Source organism: Aspergillus karnatakaensis (assembly GCF_047715665.1).
Source record: "Aspergillus karnatakaensis strain CBS 102800 unplaced genomic scaffold BJY04scaffold_42, whole genome shotgun sequence".
NCBI lineage: Eukaryota > Fungi > Ascomycota > Eurotiomycetes > Eurotiales > Aspergillaceae > Aspergillus > Aspergillus karnatakaensis.
Genome location: NW_027395754.1, coordinates 108,049 through 127,406, shown reverse-complemented (window position 1 = coordinate 127,406; position 19,358 = coordinate 108,049). Strand labels below are relative to the sequence as shown.

At 52.1% G+C, this 19,358-nt stretch overlaps 9 protein-coding genes across 9 annotated transcripts; 6 read left to right on the top strand and 3 right to left on the bottom strand.

The window, feature by feature from the left end:
- Window positions 1-141: 141 nt before the first annotated feature.
- Window positions 142-706, bottom strand: BJY04DRAFT_105913 (uncharacterized protein). The gene has a single exon (XM_073708031.1). The coding sequence runs from the start codon at window positions 663-665 to the stop codon at window positions 234-236; it is 432 nt and encodes a 143-aa protein (XP_073568679.1). The 5' UTR covers window positions 666-706; the 3' UTR covers window positions 142-233.
- A 676-nt stretch (window positions 707-1,382) lies between these two features.
- BJY04DRAFT_105903 (uncharacterized protein) lies at window positions 1,383-2,251 on the top strand. The gene is made up of 2 exons (XM_073708029.1): window positions 1,383-1,879; window positions 2,089-2,251. Exon 1 carries the CDS (start codon window positions 1,496-1,498, stop codon window positions 1,871-1,873), a length of 378 nt encoding a protein of 125 aa, XP_073568678.1. The 5' UTR covers window positions 1,383-1,495; the 3' UTR covers window positions 1,874-1,879; window positions 2,089-2,251.
- BJY04DRAFT_105904 (putative C6 finger domain protein) lies at window positions 2,252-4,787 on the top strand. Its single transcript, XM_073708030.1, has 2 exons — window positions 2,252-3,199; window positions 3,258-4,787. The coding sequence occupies exons 1-2, from the start codon at window positions 2,420-2,422 to the stop codon at window positions 4,533-4,535; spliced, it is 2,058 nt and encodes a 685-aa protein (XP_073568677.1). The 5' UTR covers window positions 2,252-2,419; the 3' UTR covers window positions 4,536-4,787.
- An 890-nt stretch (window positions 4,788-5,677) lies between these two features.
- On the top strand, window positions 5,678-7,775 carry BJY04DRAFT_194766 (putative DNA-directed RNA polymerase III RPC4). Its single transcript, XM_073712116.1, has one exon. It carries the CDS (start codon window positions 5,823-5,825, stop codon window positions 7,659-7,661), a length of 1,839 nt encoding a protein of 612 aa, XP_073568676.1. The 5' UTR covers window positions 5,678-5,822; the 3' UTR covers window positions 7,662-7,775.
- A 429-nt stretch (window positions 7,776-8,204) lies between these two features.
- On the top strand, window positions 8,205-9,416 carry BJY04DRAFT_194765 (uncharacterized protein). Its single transcript, XM_073712115.1, has one exon. It carries the CDS (start codon window positions 8,567-8,569, stop codon window positions 8,945-8,947), a length of 381 nt encoding a protein of 126 aa, XP_073568675.1. The 5' UTR covers window positions 8,205-8,566; the 3' UTR covers window positions 8,948-9,416.
- Window positions 9,417-10,113: 697 nt separating this feature from the next.
- Window positions 10,114-11,255, top strand: BJY04DRAFT_105879 (uncharacterized protein). Its single transcript, XM_073708028.1, has 2 exons — window positions 10,114-10,563; window positions 10,699-11,255. The coding sequence occupies exons 1-2, from the start codon at window positions 10,431-10,433 to the stop codon at window positions 11,154-11,156; spliced, it is 591 nt and encodes a 196-aa protein (XP_073568674.1). The 5' UTR covers window positions 10,114-10,430; the 3' UTR covers window positions 11,157-11,255.
- A 12-nt stretch (window positions 11,256-11,267) lies between these two features.
- BJY04DRAFT_105860 (uracil phosphoribosyltransferase) lies at window positions 11,268-12,402 on the bottom strand. The gene is made up of 3 exons (XM_073708026.1): window positions 12,017-12,402; window positions 11,867-11,966; window positions 11,268-11,810 (listed from the first exon to the last, which is right to left on the bottom strand). The coding sequence occupies exons 1-3, from the start codon at window positions 12,191-12,193 to the stop codon at window positions 11,380-11,382; spliced, it is 708 nt and encodes a 235-aa protein (XP_073568673.1). The 5' UTR covers window positions 12,194-12,402; the 3' UTR covers window positions 11,268-11,379.
- BJY04DRAFT_105872 (FluC/FEX family fluoride channel) lies at window positions 11,993-13,991 on the top strand. The gene has a single exon (XM_073708027.1). The coding sequence runs from the start codon at window positions 12,612-12,614 to the stop codon at window positions 13,890-13,892; it is 1,281 nt and encodes a 426-aa protein (XP_073568672.1). The 5' UTR covers window positions 11,993-12,611; the 3' UTR covers window positions 13,893-13,991.
- An 816-nt stretch (window positions 13,992-14,807) lies between these two features.
- Window positions 14,808-17,819, bottom strand: BJY04DRAFT_105787 (C2H2-type zinc finger protein). Its single transcript, XM_073708025.1, has 4 exons — window positions 17,590-17,819; window positions 16,360-17,504; window positions 15,312-16,306; window positions 14,808-15,262 (listed from the first exon to the last, which is right to left on the bottom strand). The coding sequence occupies exons 1-4, from the start codon at window positions 17,723-17,725 to the stop codon at window positions 15,121-15,123; spliced, it is 2,418 nt and encodes an 805-aa protein (XP_073568671.1). The 5' UTR covers window positions 17,726-17,819; the 3' UTR covers window positions 14,808-15,120.
- Window positions 17,820-19,358: the final 1,539 nt, after the last annotated feature.

Sequence of the window (19,358 nt, the reverse complement as noted above, 5' to 3'; positions counted from 1 at the left end):
GGGATCGCTGGAGAGCCTGCGCATCCTCCAAACTTCCCCCACCCGGCTAACGGCATAGTCAGCGCCAGCTAATTTCTGATCTCTCGTCTTTTCTCCAGCGCTGATTTCATACAATTAAATTGAATCTTGAAATGCTACAAATGGCAAGGCATTTAGCATCGTTTGAGCGGGGACCTTTTGCGCAGAGGCGACGTCGCACGGGTCCTGCAGGGTTGGTAATAAAGAAGAGCAAATCAGTCGAATATAATTCCACGATAACTGCCCGTGGATGGGGTTACGGAGCTCCTCTGTCCGAAATCTGAAGGGGAATCCCTACGACCTCCGTACCTACGGCAGTGGTAGAGGATTGATCTCGAATATTGGAGGAGAGAGGGGTAAGCGACAAGATGGAGGAGGAGGTGAGGCATTCTGGAGTCTGGACAGGCGCAGATCACGAATCGGGACAGCAATTGGATGCGGTCGCCCACTTGGTGGCTCTCAAGACAATTCATCAGAGGGCTCACGCAGATAATACGTTCGTTATGACTATCATTTCTTACCTTTCGCTCCCTGTCGAGTCGTAAATCGCCCCTAGCCCAGTGCTGTTGTTGCACTTCAATGATTTGCGCCAGAGTCTCACCCGCCCTCAAACAGAGTAGCATAGCCTGGGCCTTCGAGTCGGACATTTTAGATATAGCACCTGCGCTTAAAGTATGATAGAAAGGCTATATTATCACACCAACGCAGCTTTGATGTGTGGGTTGTCCTGTGCCCCAGTCGTAGATAATACCTGGCTCGTGCTACTTAACGAGCAATTCGGCGATGCTCGAGGAATATATCAAAGCTAGGGCATCATCTGTCCCCTTGCCCTCTCACACACGAGGGCGCAATCTAGTCAGGATCGTCGGCGATTGGGATGCTGATAGTAGTATTCATTTTCGAGAACCCTCCGCCAGTCGTTGGCCGGGTTGTGACTTGGGAGGCACTCGACGTGGCTGCGCTTGACACACCCCTCCAGCTGTTCGCTACCCCTACAACATGCGATTTGCATATTCTGATTCGACCGGAGTCTTCTCAGAATGATATTGAGCTAATACGTACCTTCGAAGTCAAACAGTCTATGCCTAGAGTGCGCTGGTAGTTAGAGGTTAGTTAGCGCTGGCAGCGAGCGGCTGTCGCATTTCGCACACCCTCGACTACAGCGCCCAAGTTCAATACTGCATGGCAAAGAACTATTCAGGTAGCATAGAATTTATCGGCGATCTACCCTACGTGCTTTATTTTACATAGACTGGCATAGGTTGGCATCTTCGTCTTTGGTTGGCCATACAATACCTATCAGACTGTAGAAGTCGCAACCTACAAGCAGTTTGCGACGAGGCAGTGGCCGGCGCAACCCGTTGAAATGAGTGTATAAAATGGAGATATAGAATCAATGCATCTGAAAAGCAAGTGTAAAGCATGGTAGTGGCTGTTGGCGAGGGCAATTGAGGGATGGGCGCCGGAAGAGTCAGTGATGCTCTCGCTTGGAGGTGAAACCGGATCATCCATCGGTCTTCATTCTTCCTCAACCCAACACTCAACCACTATCTGTTCGACTCTGCCCCTTCGACACCGTGTCGCCTATCGCTCCTTGGTTAGTCTTTCATTCCTACACTCTGCACATCCTTCGTTCGCATCTTCGACCGCTATCGACCCTCTCTGGTTCCTGACTCTCTTCGGGTGTGTATGGTTGATGCCACCGCTGACATCGCCCAACAAGCGCTTCGTAGAATCGACTCACCTTCTCTCCTCCACCTCCACCAAACCGCTCCTCCGCTATCATCGATCGCTTCATCACAACTGTTATACACCTGCTGAGCCTGTGCGATGCTCTAGACGGACTCGGAGGTAGAAATAGGTGTGTCCCTCGTGCTCTCCATCCTCTTCCGAGCGTTTCGGACCGTTTCTTCCTCTTCCCCCTCAACCTGCAACATCTGCAACCCATCAGGATCTGACGGGCAGGAGTCTACTCTTCAAATCCTGTTTGATATTCTTTTTGATGGCCTTTTTATCCATTGAGACCTCGAGACATAAAATAAACTAACGCTCGTTGAACCTTTTGCCTAGTTCTCTCGTCCTCGTCCCATTTTTCCCTCTCTGCCGGCCCAGGTGCTCTCGGCTCTTGCGACTGACATCGTCCTCTCCCCATCCACCACCTTCGACCATCCAAAATTCCATCAGAACAATCGCGGGTGATCACTCTATCAACCAGGCCTCTATAAATTTCCTCTTGTGGTAGGTTTGGTTGAGATTTGTCCATACCCTACTGCCACCGTCTCGCTCTGCCTTGAGACTCCCCACCCTTCTCGCTTCGTCGTCTCGCGTAACGAACAGCCGGTTGATCCTATAATCCATGTAGTTGAAGTGTGGTAGCACTCTTCCGTGGTCCGTTTTCATCATGCAGGCTGTCCAATACGAACAGCTTGTCTCTCCTGGGGAGTCGCCTACCTACACCGACCACCGCCTTCTCCAAGATACCTCTCCCACCAAAAGTCCCACCCCGAAGAACGTCGCTTTTGAGTTGCTGCTCGATGAGAACTCGAAGACTCGAGCTCGCATTCCTATGCGGGTACAGATCTACCCTCATGACACGACGGACTCCATCGTCACCACCGTGAAGAACTTCTACGGGATATACGATGGCGCTGCCAGCGGCGTCAGCTTCGAGGATGTTGATGGTATAACACTCATCGCGAGGTATGAGAATCTCAGAAACAATATGACAGTATATGTGCGGGTGATCCCTGTCCAAACCTACACAGAAGGGTATGGGGACAGGTATTTCGGACACATACCTTTCGAGAATCGCAAACGCCCAAGCTTGGGCGAGCCCTTCCAAATGACAGCGGCAATGCAAGCAATGCAGCCCGCTGAGCAGGGGCACTCGCCGTCTCGACCAGCATCCCGAGTCGCTCGCAGGCGCAGCGTCTCGCCGTCTGGGAGAAGTCGGCGTAGCGCCTCCCAGCACAAGCAGCCGTCTCGCCCGGGACTCAAAAGTAGAGGCTCTAGCACGCATGGCAGCATTCATGATGATGCTGGATACAGCGACAGCGACGGCGGCTACGGCTCCGTTTCTGGCGCGAGGAAGCCTCGAAGCGAACAGTTTGCCAGCTCGGAAATTAGCATGGAAAACATCCTTCAAGATGGACGCCGCAAGCGAGCCAAATTTGAGAGCTCTGTGAGTTGAGAGATAATTCTCTCCCTGATTGAGTTTACTGACAATTCTCCTCTAAAAGGAACTTCCCCTATTCGTTCCTCCTCAAGTCCCTGTCACTACCTCAACCTCCTCCATCTCTCCACAACGTCGCTCCATTGGCAAGGAAGGGGTCGACTCGCCGTTTGCCCAGCCTATGCATCGTCCGTACAATCACTATCAACAACCCCTACCCTCCCCTCAGAGCTATGGGCATAGCGAACACATTTATGGATCCACACGAGCAGGCATATATACCACCCCAATGGTCCCTGAGCACGGCCATCGTCTTCGTGACCGGACGGCTTTACATTCGTCTGCGCCGTTTTCAAACCCCACTGCCCGAAATAATGGCCCGGGGATTCTTCCTACTCCCGATCCCACCATCGCAAGCTGTATATCCGATGAAGATGTTGCAATGCAATTGATCCGTCTTGGAGATGCTTCTAACTTCTCCCACGGCCGCACATCGGCATCAACCCTTGATGATGCGTTCAGTGGTGCCGCTGAGGTGGCATCCTCCACTGGCGCAACAAGCGATGGTGAAGATTTCAGTGAAGATGACGACGACCTGCCTGCACGGCCGAGACAGAGGGTTGATTCAAGTCCAATGCTTCCCCCAGGTGCTTCTAGACATATGCACAAGGCATTGGACGATATCCTCCCGAGCTTCGATAGCTCTGAGGCTAGTTACGACGACCCCGACCATGACTATCGTAACGAAGACTTCGAGGACAGTGCACTCAAGACCGAGGTCGAGGAAGATTCCTTCCACGAGTCCATGCCAAAGCCTAAGAAGGCCAAGACTAAAGCTATTGGTTCAGTCTCGTCAAAGCCTCGCCCACCCAAGTCAGCACCACTACGCCAGAATAAGGCCGGTATCAAGAATACATCTAACGGCGCCATTCGTAAGATCAAGACAGCACCGGCTGTTCCCGGGCACAAAGTTGTGGCACCCCAGATGGTGAGCCCTGCCCCCCCACGCAAGGCCTCCACATCTTCTGTCAACGGCCAGCATCCATTGGGTGCGGACGAGGAAGACCTGTCAACAAAGCCGCGCTGCCAGCGGTGCCGCAAGAGCAAAAAGGGCTGTGATCGTCAACGTCCCTGCGGGCGATGCAAAGATGCAGGCATTGGTATCGAAGGCTGTATCAGTGAGGATGAGGGAAATGGTCGCAAAGGCCGCTATGGTCGCCATATGGGTGTTCCGGTCAAGAAGAATTCCGAAGATTCTATTATGGACGGCGAAGTGCAACCGCTTGTCGCCAGCGCCCCCATGACCGCTGCTGCTATCGACAAGAACAAGAAACGCAAGCGTTAAGCTTCCCATTTGCACCGCTATTGGAGACACATTCCTTCGTTCAGTATCACTACCGTACACTTGCTCGAGTGAACCAAATACGAAAACATCATATACGGGGATAAGAAAAAAGGTCTTACGGTGTTCGCGCATACTTGTCCGATTCAGCATAGACGAGCAAAATATATCTCCTAACCTTCGCCATCATACGACGAAGGCAGGGGCATAATCTACCTACCTTTCCTGAGTCATCAAAATCGCTATCAATGCTATTACCCCTATAGTCTTCAGCATCCAAAATTGCTAAACATCGCTCGGAATATTAACAATGAAGGATACATCGCCAAATCTACCTGGGAGCTACCCTTTCCTCCAACTTGCTTTGCGCATCTGATCTCGGACTCCTGATCACGACTCTCCTTTCTCTCTCATGTCCTCCTCGCTTCACGCTTTAGCGCTCTTCACACTCTTTCCTCGATTCAAACCCACGACCTACCACCGCTACCCTGCTTACCTTGTTTATCATGGATAGTCCAGCGATTGAAACTGAGCGAGTTGACTTGATCAAGTTCTCATCCTATTGTATTGTGGGATTTTTGGCGTTGATGTTACTTGTTATTTACACGGTGCAGACATCAGCATGGTCTGGTCACCTCCCACTCATTTGCCTATACTGTGTGGATTTGAATTGCCCTTTTCCTTGTATCTTTCTTCTCTGACTTGGCTTTAATTGTGTCTTTATTGATTGATTTGTCAAAGGTGAGGGTTTTCTTGACCGGAAGGTTTGTCTGAATGTCTAACTTAGTACCTTGAGTAGGAATATATATCCTGGGTTATAACGATTGTCGGTAGGCCTTAACACCGAAACAAGTACATCCAACATTTAAAGCGCACCTTCAGCCTAACTACCCCTGCGGAATGCTATTATTATCAACTTTAGACCAGGACGATCCCTAGCCCTATAGGAATGCATATATGGACTCAGTAACTTAAACGTCGCCCGCACAGGCGCGCCCCCCCGGGACCCAAGACCGTAACTTCCGTATCCGGCCTAGTACGCCGTCTATATCTGCCCCGCATTTCCGCCTTTAGCCGCGCGCTTCAACTTTTTTTCTTTACCGCCAAAATCATCCGCCGATGAGTCTTCTCTTTACTTGACATGCCTTGAACACACGGCTGGCAGTTGCCTAACTTCTTGTCTTCAGAATCTCCCTTACCTCTTTATTTCTTCTTCATACTACCTGCTAGTCCCCACCTTCGCCTTACGCGCCCCTGCAGAGAAAACCTCAAAACACAACGAAATCAGCAATGCCTCCCAAAGCCGGCACGCGGCGAGGGGCATCCTCAGCGGCCGCACGAAACAACAATGGCGGCGACCCCGGCTCAAACGCTACCCCCGCAGCGACCTCGAATACCTCCGCGAGCCCAGCGCCAACCTCCACCACCTCCACCCCAGGCACAACCCGAGCACCCGTGCAACGTCTACAATCCCTCAAGAACCGTACACCATCCGGCAGCATTGGGCCTGGACCGACCAGTGCAGGGTCTGGCAATGGAGAACCTTCGAAACCCACACTGAAATACAAGCCGCGCGCGGTCGGCCGACGCAGCAAGGAAGAGCGAGAAGCGATTGAGAAACTCGAGGCACAGCGGAATGCGGAGCGGCTAAAGGAGGCTGCGGCGATACAGCGCCAGAAGGCGAATATTGCTGCGCGGGGGAGAGAAGGGTTTGCCGGGCGTGGTGGGCGTGGTGGATCGATGTCGGGTGCGGCTGGGCCGTTGGGGTCAGGATTCGGTGGTGTAAGGAGGGGACGCGGTGGTTCGAGGTTCGGTGGCGATTCTAGGGCTACGTCGATGTCAAGGAGGAGTAAGTCTATGACGGCAGGGGCTGGTGGTGCTGGTGGGTCTGTTTCTTCGGATGAGAGTGATGGGGAGATCCGGGTTAGCATTGATCGGATCAATCTGGAGAGTGATGCGGATGATGACGATGACGATGTGATTCTGGATCAGAAGAAGAAGAAACTGCGCAAAGGGAAGATGGCGTTGGGGAGTGCGAGGGAGACTGGTCTGCGCCCGATCCGCGTGGAGAGACATGAGCACGAGGAGCGGGTGATCAGTGTGAACATGGAGTCTAGTACGACGAAGTCGGCGGAACTTCGACAGCAGGCGAAGGACAAGTCTAAGGATGATGATGCGCTTTTTGTACAAGATGACGATGAGACGCCTACGGAGGGTGAACCTAGGGTTAAGCAGGAGCCCACAGATGAGAATGACCAGACGATGGCGGATGTTCCACCTGTGGAAGAGCACGTCACCACAGACGATGGACTATTACCAGCGCCCAAGAAGAAGGTGCGGCGGAAGTTAGGCTCGAGAGAACCGTCTGTTCCTGCGCCAGCGAAAGATCCTAAGAGCTTGCTGCGGACAAAGGAGGATATTGAAGAGTACGACCGGCACGTGGAGGATCTTGAACTAATCAAGGACCTGTTTACAAAAGAGCCACCCGCTAAAACAAAGGAGCCCGAGGCTACGGAAGGGTCCGCTGGAGCTGATACAGACGGAGCTGATGTTACACCTGACGAGTCCGGAAAGGAAAAGACAGAGGAAGGCGGAGAAGAGGAACCAACGGACGACAAATTATCAGGCCAGCTCTTCCTCATGCAGTTCCCTCCTATTACCCCCAATCTTATCGAACCCAGTGCGGATGGAGCAGTGGCCGACTCTGAAGCCACGGCAATTCCCCTCCCCGCAGCTCAGAGCGCGGCACAAAAACCAGTCGCAGAGCGAACACAAGCAGATCTCGCCGCCCTCAAGCGCGAAGAAGAAGTCGAAGTGCTCGACGGCCAGGACGAGCAGACCGAGACAGGCGCACCATCCAAGGTCGTCACGGCGGCAGACTGGCAACTCAAGGCGGGGCAAGCCGGTAAACTCAACGTGCACGCTTCGGGCCGGGTGACGATGAACTGGGGAGGGATCAGCTTCGAACTGGATCGCGCAACGGCCGTTGACTTCCTGCAAGAAGCGCTGATCGTGTCAACCCCGCCGAATGCGACGGAGGATCTGGATGATGACGAGCACAAGGTGTGGGCAATGGGACAGCTTAGCGGCAAGTTCACAGTGACTCCCGACTGGGGGAAGATGCTATGATGTCGGTTGGAGAACGGAGGACAGCCTCCCGTGCCTGAAATCCTGAAGCCTTAAGGTCGGTTAGCAAGAAAGATAGAAGACTGAAGATTTATGTCGTCATGGAACGGAGCAATCTGCATTGTGCAGCGCTCAAAAAAGCCTCACTATACTGGATAAGCGTTATACCACTGCCCTGATATTTTTAGCGGGCCGTCTTTTAATGGGCAGGCTGCGTCACACAAGGTGGGTCAGACGTAAATGGTGTGCTTCCATTGGCTGTTAGATGTCAATCCCTGCACACGCCAAGCCCTGGCAGGTAAGCTTCGGTTGATTGCACGAGACATCGATCGGCGCACGCTAGGCTCGCCCGTGCGGACACGGCAAGGCGACGACCAATCAATAGTCAAGGAAAGGGGCGGTTCCCTGGGCAGGGTCGACTGTCGGCGACTCAGCATCTAGCCCAAGAGTTGGGGATCCACAGCCTGTCCTGGCCCAGTGGCCCTGCCCCTTTGCCTCCAGCGCTGTTTTGTTTCTTCTCCAGCCAAATTTCCAGCCTTTAATTCTTCCCAGAGCCTCGACCAGCGACCTCTTCCTCAATCCTTCAATCTCTGCTGAGTCTGCTCCCTGCTTACGATCGTCGCTTAAACGCAGGTTGTTTGTGAGCCTACCTTGAGACCTCGACTTGTCGCTTGCGCGTCGGTGGTTTGATTGTTCGCGCTAGCACTCGGGACGCCGGTCACTCAGGAGTTCATCTGCCACCCGTCTACCGGTTTCACTCGCCTTGTACTTCCCTCAACATACCACTCGTCATCTGCCAATCGAGCAATCTTAAAGCAATCCTAGCTCTGCAGCTTTCGTCCTGACTTATAACCCCGTCTCCCCAATTCGACGCGCCCCGACCTCACTATAACCGAACGAACCTCAAAATGAAGCCCTCCACAATTCTTCTCTGCCTCGCGCCGACGATAGCCCTCGTGGCCGCAGAACCTGTTCCACACGCCGTCGCTCCTAGCCCCTCACTACCGCATGGCTCCCCGTCGCGATTCCACAATGCGCAAACACCAGAAGACGCACTGCAAATACCTGCAGAAGCCGAAGCCATGCTTCACCTGCAAGCCCCAAACACACAAACGAAGCCAGACACAATACCAATCCCTCTTCTGCGGAGGACTGCACTCTCGCTGCGGACAAGGAGATCAACCGCCGAATTGACAAAACGGAGTGAAGGATCACTGGGACAGACGCCATGGATCGGAATGGCTATTGGACTGACATGCACAACAATGGCAGCTGTGATGCTGGGGTAGCCCAGTCAGCCAGTCCAGCCCTACCTTGACCAACAAATCAACATCCACCTCCACCTTGCTGCTCTCAGTGACCGAGCAGTACTCTGCATCTGGAGTTATGAATTTTCACCTCGTCCCTGGGGACGCTTTCCATCTTCTCATTCTATTTTCCGCTGCATGAGCGAGCATTCTATACCTGCATACTGCATCCAGCACAGCACGCATTTTGACCAATCTACAACTCATACGACTACGTTAATCCTGGGAAGATCTCACGACCTTTTACACTTCGTTTCTGCAGACTTTCTCTTCCCCTGCAGTGTTAATGCTTGCATTCATCATACCATACCCACCACCTGAAGACCATGTATAGACAGCATTGCTGACGGTTTTGTACGTGTACACGATATCGCTTGGATTGGCGCGAAGGATTATACTATTGAATATATTTACGGTGTCTATTAGAAATAAGAGAGATCTACTATTTACAGTCTTCTGATCATCTGCCTCCATCTGACCAGCAGCAGTCCAGCGTCCGGCTCAATGACTGCTCCAAGGTACCTCCTTTAGGCTCGCCCCTCCATCCTACATCATCAGTTTTCGCATGCAGTACGGACTATGGAATCCCAAGTCCCGCCGGATAAAAGTCCCGCTGGAATGACGAAATGCACCCCCATCCTCCGCACGAAGGATTCAATCCCTGTACCCTTATTGGAGTCCTCAGTGGCCCCGATCCTTCAACTGTCTTCAATTCCCGTGTTCTTCTTCATTCTCCTACCGCAAGAGAACACTTACTTGCCTTGTACCTGGGAAGACCAATAATGGTTTATCCAACCATGGAACCGCTCATAGTGCACCTGCAGCCATGATCTTCGAACCTTGGAAGCGTCCAACCTTAACCTCTTTGTTCTAATCCTCTCCCGCAGACTTGGCTCAACATGATCAACTCACCGAACAGCGTGTCACTTAAACCACAAACAGATTAAAGGACTGAGTCCGTCGCACAGCAGAACCACGGATGCTACCCTACAAGGAACATGAACGGGTAGGCTGTACAGCCTCAGCTGCTCGCTGCGACCTACCATACCAAGATCCATATGCAGGATTTAAATAAAGAATCTTGATGATCAGGCCTTGGCTTGCTGACTTGCCGTCCGCACAAGGCTAGATGGAGATCGTTCGACTTCTTTGATTCTTCACTCCTCTGCTTCTCTTCATACTTACTTACTGCTACGCCTTATGGCGGAATTAACCTGATACTGTCGTCTAGACACTCTTATTTCTTCATCGCAGTCATCACCAACCGGTCTACTGAGTACACAGACTACATCCTCCAATCTCAATCAAATCACCTAGCTCCTTCTCGCCTCTCAGCCTTACGAATACTCACGCGACAACGACGACGACAACGACAGCCTCACCACCACTATCACCACCACCTTCATACTTCCCCCTCAGACCACCCACCACTCACCTCCCCAAACCGACTTCCCAAATTACCAAAATGTCCAACGCAAACAATATCCCCCCCTACATCCCCCCGTCCTCCGTCCCCATCGCCCGCGAACTCGGCATCCTCTTCGGCTTCCTCCTGGCCTCGCTCGTCATAATGGGTGTTTACGCTGTCATCTGGCGGGGTGCGTTCCTTCCCCTCCATTTCCATTTCCTTCTTTTCATCCATTCTTCCCAGTCGCCCACATTCACACTCTCTGTCTGTCTCTAACCTCCAACCAACTTACAAAGAAAATTACTGACGTCAGTACCTGGGTCAGCAATCGAACGCCGCGACACCGAAAAAGACGCCATCCGCAAAGCGCGCCTCGTCGCGCAGGGCGTGCATCATGGGAGGGGAGGGTTACATGAGAAGATGCTTGATCGGGAGGGGTATCTTCGGCGGGTTGAGCTACCTGGGAATGGGAGTAGGAGTATCGATGGGGGAAGGAATGGGAATGGGAATCTGAATGGGAATGGGGACCGGGCGAGGAGCGCGAATGGGAGGAGGGAAAGAAACGGAAGTCGGGCTGGAAGGATGGATGCGAGTCTTCGGGATGGTAGCGTCCCTCGGGGTGGATATGGATATGAGGAGTTTGACTTCAGCTTTGCGGATGATCTGGGTCGGGTGGGCAGTCAGGAGCGGTTGAGGGGGGTGAGTCAGAGTCGGAGTCGGACGAGGGAAGGGGTGAACGGGGTGAGGAGTGGGAGGTTTAGGGAGATGGATAGGGAGCTTTGACAGGTGTTGTGGTTTGATTGCTTGGGTTTAGGTTGGTTGTATGGTTGGCGCTGGGGCATCAGGTACAGCAATGGCTCTTGGAAATAGGAGTTTTCAGTTGGTTTATGGATTTCTGGATTTATAGCTATGATAATGAGTACTGTCAGGTCTATCACAATGCCCGCATAATAATATTCATGCGATATCAAGAACGTAGGAATGGAAGAATACTGTCCTCTCAGCTCTATTTCCCAATCGCAACAAACAACCGATCCCCAATATCGCCCAGCCCAGGCACAATCATCCCCCGCTCATTACACCGTTCATCCAGCGCCCCGAGCCAAACCTCTACGCCCTCAGGCCAAGTCTCCGCTGCGCGCTTCACCCCGTCTTCCGCACCCAACACACTAAGCATGACAACCTTCTGCACTCCCCATTCACGGAGGAGCTGAATTGCAGCCTCAGCGGTGCCACCTGTTGCAATGATCGGGTCAAGGAGAATCGCGACAGAGGCGGCGGCCGTATTGGTGGTCGGCTCGGGGCCGGAGCTGGAGGTTGAGCCGGAGCGCTGGTAGGGGAGGTTATTGTAGTATTCTACGGGTTGGAGGGAGAAGCGTTCGCGGAAGAGGCCGAGGTGGTAGATTGGGACAGGGGAGGGGAGAAGGTCGTTGATTGCTATTGGAGGTAAGTGTTGGTGTCTTAGAGGAGCTTGAGAAAGGGAGGGGGTATACCGTCAATCATGCCCAGGCCTGACCGGAGGATGGGCACCAACGCGATGTTGGCGGGGTCGATGGTCTTGGTCTCATACTCGAGGCCCAAGGGGGTTGAATCCTAGCACGAACTATGAGTTTGAGCTGCTTATATGAGAATTGAAAGCATACAGTCTTTCCTGTGCCCGTGGCTTTCCATGATGCGAAAGCCTCCACGCCGAGAATTGTCGCAATCTCATTGACTAAGTTGCGGGTTTCGCGGGTTGTGGTTGAGGAGGAGCGGATCTGGGAGATCTTGGCTTGGAGAAGGGGATGAGAAGAGACGTGTACATTGGAAAGGCCTGCCATGGTGAGAGGAGGTAATGGTTGGAGAGAAGAGGGGAAGAAGATAAGCTGTTTAGATAGAAGTAGGCGTAAGACTGGCGGTGATGGAGATGCGAATGAATGACGATGAGGGGTAAGAATGCAGGCTGTCCAAGTCACCTGTTCTCCCCTTAAGAATGTCTCCAGCTGCGGCGGCACATGTTATCTTCGGCCTTCTCATGCTTCATGTTAGTTAACCTAACGATTGATAGTCTCCAACAGCACTTATCTCCCTGATAAGCCAGCAAGATGAGTTGATTAACCCGACCCACTCGTTCCAGCCGACCCAGACTAGTCGCCAGGCTAACGGGCGAAGCCTTTTCTTCCCCTCATCATCTCCTCTCTACGAGGACGAGAACAACAAAACCGCTGCACGCGATTGAGCGCCTGTAGGGCATCTGCGATGCCTCCAGGCAATGCTGTCACTGATGATGCGGTGGAACATGGCTTGACGGAGACACAAGCGCCGCCTCCCACGGCGGAAACTGCTCCGCAGCGACGCGTCTCCTCATCTCCAAACGGCTTTCCTACCGTAGACCATACGAACGCAGACAAGCCAGAGCCCTATCCAGATCGAATCGAGCCCGTTCGCGAACCGCTGTCCTCCTCCGCAACCCACCTCTACACCCTCTCGTACCTCGTCTTCTTCTCCATCTTCGGCACCCTCGCCCGTCTCGGCTTGCAAGCCCTCACATTCTACCCTGGCGCCCCCGTCGTCACCGGCGTACTTTGGGCCAATGTCGGCGGCTCATTGATAATGGGTTTCCTGCTTGAAGACAAGAACATATTCCGCGAGGAATGGGGCACCCCGCGCAAATCTACTACCAGCGACGACCCATCCACCGAATCCGCCCGCCACAAGACCACCAAAAAGACAATCCCGCTCTACATTGGTCTGACAACCGGCTTCTGCGGCTCTTTCACCTCCTTCTCTTCCTTCATCCGCGATATCTTCCTCGCCCTTTCGAATGACCTCGCTGACCCGTCAAGGCCGTCAAACACCCCGTCTCCACGACATGGCGGATACAGCGTGATGTCTGTCCTCGCCGTCCTCCTTACACAAGTCTCCCTCAGCCTTTCAGCACTCATATTCGGCTCACACCTCGCTCTCGCCCTCGACCGCTTCCTCCTCCCACCTACCCTCCCGTTTCGTATCACCAGAAAGGTCATTGACCCACTCTTCGCATTCCTAGCATGGGGCTGCTGGATAGGCTCTACCTTCCTTGCGATCTTCCCACCAGAGAATAACTGGCGTGGCCGCGCAGTGTTTGCAATCATCTTTGCCCCGCTAGGCTGTCTCCTACGGTTTTATCTCTCTGCGCTGAACACGCGCATACCCAGTTTTCCACTAGGCACGTTCGCGGTTAATATCTTTGGTACTATAATATTGGCTATGTGTTATGACTTGCAGCATGTTGATGGGATTGGGTCCTCTTCATCGTCCGCAGCATCAGCATCAGCCTCTATCCTAGTATCCTGCCAAGTCCTCCAAGGCATCATGGATGGCTTCTGCGGATCCGCGACGACGGTCAGCACGTGGGTTTCTGAGCTCAATGGGCTTAAGAGGAGATTACATGCTTATGTTTATGGCGGGGTGAGTGTGGGTGTTGCTTTGGCATTCTTTGTGGTTATCTCGGGGTCATTGAGGTGGACAATTGGGTTTGGGACTGCGGTTTGTGAGTGATACCTCGCCACACAGGGACTTTGTTTGGTTCAATTTGTAGATTATGTATATGTATATAGACAAATAGATACAGATAATGATATAGAATCACGTATTCTCATAGGCCAATCCAATTCAGGACTTGTTGGGCTCAAGTTGCGGGAGGCTTTTGAGTGAAACGGAGTAGAGACTGGGAAAAGAATACGGCTAAATCAAAACACGGACTACATCTACGATTCTAGACCCCAGCTCTAAAATTCGACGCTTAGAACAAGAAACGAGTAATCCCCGCCAAACCAACTTGCATTTTGTGATATCAATTACTTATAGTACAGGGTACTACAACGCAGCATGTGCATATAGATAAAACCAGAAAAGCGAAGAAGCAGAAGCAGCAGACTGAAACAATGTAGAGATCTTTGAGTATAAGGACGAATCAAACAGAGCATGCAGAACAATGCAACGCAGAACTCGCATAGCATGACGAACAAGTAGACAGACTGGTTAACTGCTGAGAGGAGAGAAAAAGTCAAAAGAAAACCACTATCAAAAACATTAACATAACATGAACGGGCGGGGGGTTTGGACATAGACACATAAATCAGAACGATTCTAACACACATTAAACAAAATGATCCAAAGTTCAAAAAATAGTAAGGAAATATTCAGAAGAGAGTAAAGGAGTGACTCGAAGGGAAGAATAAAAAGTGTTGAAGTATATAACAAGAAAAACAAAAGGTATCAAGTAGCCGGGGGATATCGACTGGAAATCTGATCAAAACGCTGGTGCGCACCGGAGGGTATGGCAGCCCCCAAAATTAGTGGGTAGAAGGTATAAACAAGGCAAGAGAAACTCCATCATGCGCGAGAAGAACACACAGGACCAGCCGAGTGTTGAGATGTACCAGGAAGGAACAGCCCATGCAAACACGAAAAGCACACCGGACTCCTGTGAGCTCTGGGAGAACCAAGAGCAGAATGCCAAACGTCAAATCAAAAGTCGGGAAACACCAGCAAGAGCATTATGCGGCGGTCCAGGTCATAACCTCCCAGAAAACAAATTCGCCGCCTAGGTTCTTGCATCCGTTCCCGACCAAATGTGCCGAGAGTATAAGTCAAAAAACAAAACGTGACAACAAACAAAAGAGAGGACAAGGAAAACAACAATTTGAGCTATGCCCAAGTGGTCGAAACGAGCGAATGATTAAATCGACCAAGGTTTGTGATCCTCAACATAAGAGCTGTTGAGCTAATATGCGGTACCTACGCTGGCCAATGATTTGGTTGGCACGGCGTGAATAGGCTGGTCTTTCGCGACTCGTAGGGAGTCTTCGTAGCCGACCAGAGCCTGGGAGTGGAGTTTGAATGACTCGCCCATGAGCTTGGTAATACTGCTGCAAGTTAGTTATCGGAAATTATTCCTCAGGACGGTTGACTTACCCCCAAACCACAACCCCGTCTAGGATGTTACCCCATACACGGGCTACAGTGGAACTGAGTTTACCGCATGAGTCGACGGCATCATCATCAAACAAATTCCGGACCTTGTTGTAGATGGCCATCTCTGCCTCGGTGGCAGGCTCCTCGTCATGTTCCAGGCGATAAAGCCAGAGGCTGAGGATCACCATCAGATCCAGCCCGCAGAGCGGGTGTTCGACGCTCCAATTGGTAGCGGAAGTCTTAGCAACCCAGTTGATTCCGCGAATCGCAGCGATCTCGATGCATTCAAAGCACGACTTGATAACCTTGTTCATCTCCTGGGAGCGCTTGACCTTTTCACGGGCGACAGTCATCGCAGCCGCGACTTCGTAGGAAGAGTGGTAGCGCAGAGCTTCCTGAATGGACTTCAGGTCGACTTCAAGGCGAGCGCGAGTGTTGCGATACACAGCCATAGAGTTGAAGATGAGCGGGTGCCCGTTCTGAGGAGTGCTAAGAGGAACCACAATTGTTTCCGGTTCGCAAACCTCGAGCGAGTTCTCCCAAGTCTCCAAAGCAAGGCGGAGTTTGTACTCAGTAACGACATCCTGAAGAGCCTCGAAGCTTCGCTTGTGGTTCCAAACCTGCAGAAACAGAGCGTTGATCAATACACGAGTGGCAAATGCACTGTAGCGGGTCTGTTCGCCTTGGAAGAGGCAATCATGGGCCTCGCGGACGGTCATCGTCGTGGAAGCAGCCAGGCTTCGGCGCCACGCCTCGTCGTCGGCGACATCGAGGTTCCACAAAGACTCGGACGAAGGCAGCTCCAAGTTGTCGAACTCGTCAAAGCTCATAGCAGGAGTGTGGTTGAATGTCAGAGTGAGCATGCCGAAGAAAATGTACACGGCGTAGTAGGTTCGGCGACACGACTCATCCTCAATCCATTCATCTCGGGTAGGCTGACGACCTTCACGAGCTTCAGTGCGAAGCTTGAGTTGATAACGGTTACCGGCGACCATCTAGAAAATGTTAGCAAGTCTATCCATTACGGTACAAAACCGACTCAACTTACGTTGGCAAGAAGACTTTTGATGGAGCAAGTCCATTCCAAACCCTTGGGGTCACCGCTCCAGCTCTCGAAGATCATGTTCAGCAAAGTGCTTTGCATGGCCCACAGAGGGCACTTCCTCGAGTCGAAATTGTCTTTGTGCTGGAGGAACTGGTTGACGAGCATCTTCGACCCAACGTGAAGCATGAAGGCGTGCTGGCGCTCGAAAGTATACAAAGCACCAATTGAGAGCACGGCAAGCAAGAGCGGGGTGGATGTCGTAGTGGATTTGAATGACTCTTGATGCAGGAAAGGCAAGTGGTGGTGGTATAGATTGAAGTATGTCGACAAATACTTGTTCAAAGCCGGGGTAGATGGGAGTTGGAAAGACTCGGGAAGCACGCCCAATGAGTCCGCGAGCCGAATGCGCTCAACAATCTGGTTCCGCTCCAGGTCGTTGGCAACCTGAGGTGCCTTGGGAAGCGTCAAAGCCTGGCTAGGACCCGGAGATCGGCGGTAGTTCACAGGGCTAACGGGTCCAGTCATGGAAGGATACGGAGAGAGCGCATTCGGTGTTGAGTTTCCGGAGACTGGAAGCGAGTTGACAAGCGAGTGCAAGGACGGCGCGAGGGAATCACCCATGTGTCGGTCCATCATCGGCAGCCCATGACCATCTGAACCAGCATCTTGAGAGGCGAAAGGAGATGCGATGTGGTGCTTGTGCTCAGTGGGTGAAACCAGCGAGTCCCAAGGCATTTGAGGCAGGGTCGCGTTGCCAGACAGGTACGAGACCGGTGGCTCCAGAAGCGAGCCACGGCCGGGTGAGAAGGAGCGATCCGACTCGGCACGATCGTGAACCTGGCTTGTAGCGGCGGCTGCAGCCTTGTGTTGGAAGTCTGTCATCAACATGGCAGCGGTTTCAAGGTCGACCATACCATCACTACTTGCTTCAATCGATTCAAGTGTAGTCGGATCGATTGTGACAGAGGGCTTGGACGGGGCAGGCGATGAAGCCTTGCGAACACCATTACCACCACGGCGACGACCCTCGGAGACCAGAGGAATGCCACCGTCCTTAGCGTGGACAGTGCGGTCATGTCGAAGCAATAGGTCCCTGCGGACGAATGTGCTCCTACATTTCAGACACTTGAAGGGACGTTCTTTTGTGTCTATAAGATAACAGAGTAATGTGAGTAAGAGTCTATATGCAAAACAACGTGTCTAAAGCAGAAAGGATCAAGGACGGCCACTCACGCGATCGTTCATGTCTGCTGCGGTGTTCGCTCCTGCTGAAGGCGCGGTTGCAAAATTGGCACTTGTATTTCTTCTCTGGGGCGGAGGTCTTCTTAGCGGGCGAGTTGTTCGCCGTACTTGATGCGCTGGGAGCCATTGCTCAAGACTGTGTAGCGATAATCGGATCGAGAGGGATCTTCTCAGCACGATATCGACGGTGCGGGAAAGTGTGGTATCGTCCCGTTAGTGGTTTCACACCGGTTCTGGAGGCGGGCAGACGATAGAGATTCGAGTTGATGTCTGATCATTCCTTGTGCACGGAGATAGGTTTCGAGTGGGATTATTTCTAGGTAGGAGTCCAGCCACAGGCGGACAAGGGGGGCAAACACGGTGGTGGCCGAGAAAAAGCGCAAGGACGAACAACTCTGAAGGACTGTTGAAAGATAGAAAGAGAGAAGAGGAAGGGTGTTGAAGAGAGAGGGGGAGGAAAAGGATGAAGAGGGGAAGGGAAGAGGAGAGGAGAGAGGAGGAGAAAGAGAAGAGGGGAGGGGATATTATGGATGAGGAGAAAGATGGACTGGCGAGAAGTGGGAGGCCGGGCTGGTGAAAAAGAAAGGGAAAGGGAGGAAGTGGTCGTAGGTCGTGGACAGAAGCCAAAGCTCGAATGGGGGCGATCGCTGGGTCGCGACAGTGAGGCGGTCGTGTCCAATGTGAACGAAAGAGGGGCTGTGGCCGGGATGCACGGAGGGGGGAAACAAGCGAACTGTGTCTGTCCACGCCCCGTTCTTGCTGCTGCCACGCCCCCAATAACAGTCTCCCCCGTCATTTCTGACTAACTACGTTGCTGTACTAGCCCTGTTGTGGTTAGACCGCGCCTGCTGTTCCGGCTTCCGTCTTGAAAGAAATACGGATTCTTACGAATAAAATACCACCCGTCAACAAACAAAGCGTCCATTCCCCTCAGCCCGGTTCAGCCGAGAGACATATCATCTCGACTTTTCGACTTTTCGCCTTTTCCTGGACATGTGGTTTGTCGCTGTCGAGCAGGCTGTCCTTCCTACTCATCGCTTTGTGCTAGATAAGACATGATGATTGGAAAACAAAACATCCCGATTCATACCCATGCGGACTCTCGAGAATCTTCATCAAATCTACTTATTCAATATTATTGGCCAGGATCCAGACAATCACCAACAATCAATATTAGACAACCTCGCGTCCTGCTGTTCTTCCTGTTTTTGGTATATGGCAGAGACTCAATAATTAACATCAATCTTCAAGGTTAGGGCTGTTTCCTGAAAGGGTTTGAATTTGATGGATAAAGAATCCACTTTTCAGAGCAATCCATCGTCCTTTTGCTCCATGGCAAATCTTATCTATCCCTGTCTAGACTCGGCTTTGAATCTTGAATCACACCACTGGTTTGTTCTTTATTATCCCGAATGAAATTATTATACGGCTGCCTAGTATAAAGCAAGACCGTCTATGAAGAGTAAGTTAGGTATCCCGTTGCAACTTGCAGGTACAAAAGTATGTAACTGAAAATCAGGTGGAAAAAGGTATATTAATAATAAAGCCAATTCACCTAAAAGGGTATTTCATCCACAGAGTTAAAGTACTCTGACGACACAGCACCACCAAAAACTTGGTACGCCGGCTGCGGGGCCGGATTCATAGCTGGAGCTGATGGTCGATGAGCGATGGGCGATGACAGTGATAATCAGGTCCCTCAGGTCACAGGTGAAAACAGAAAAAGAAAGGGGATGTCAAGCAGCCAGACTTTACACTTC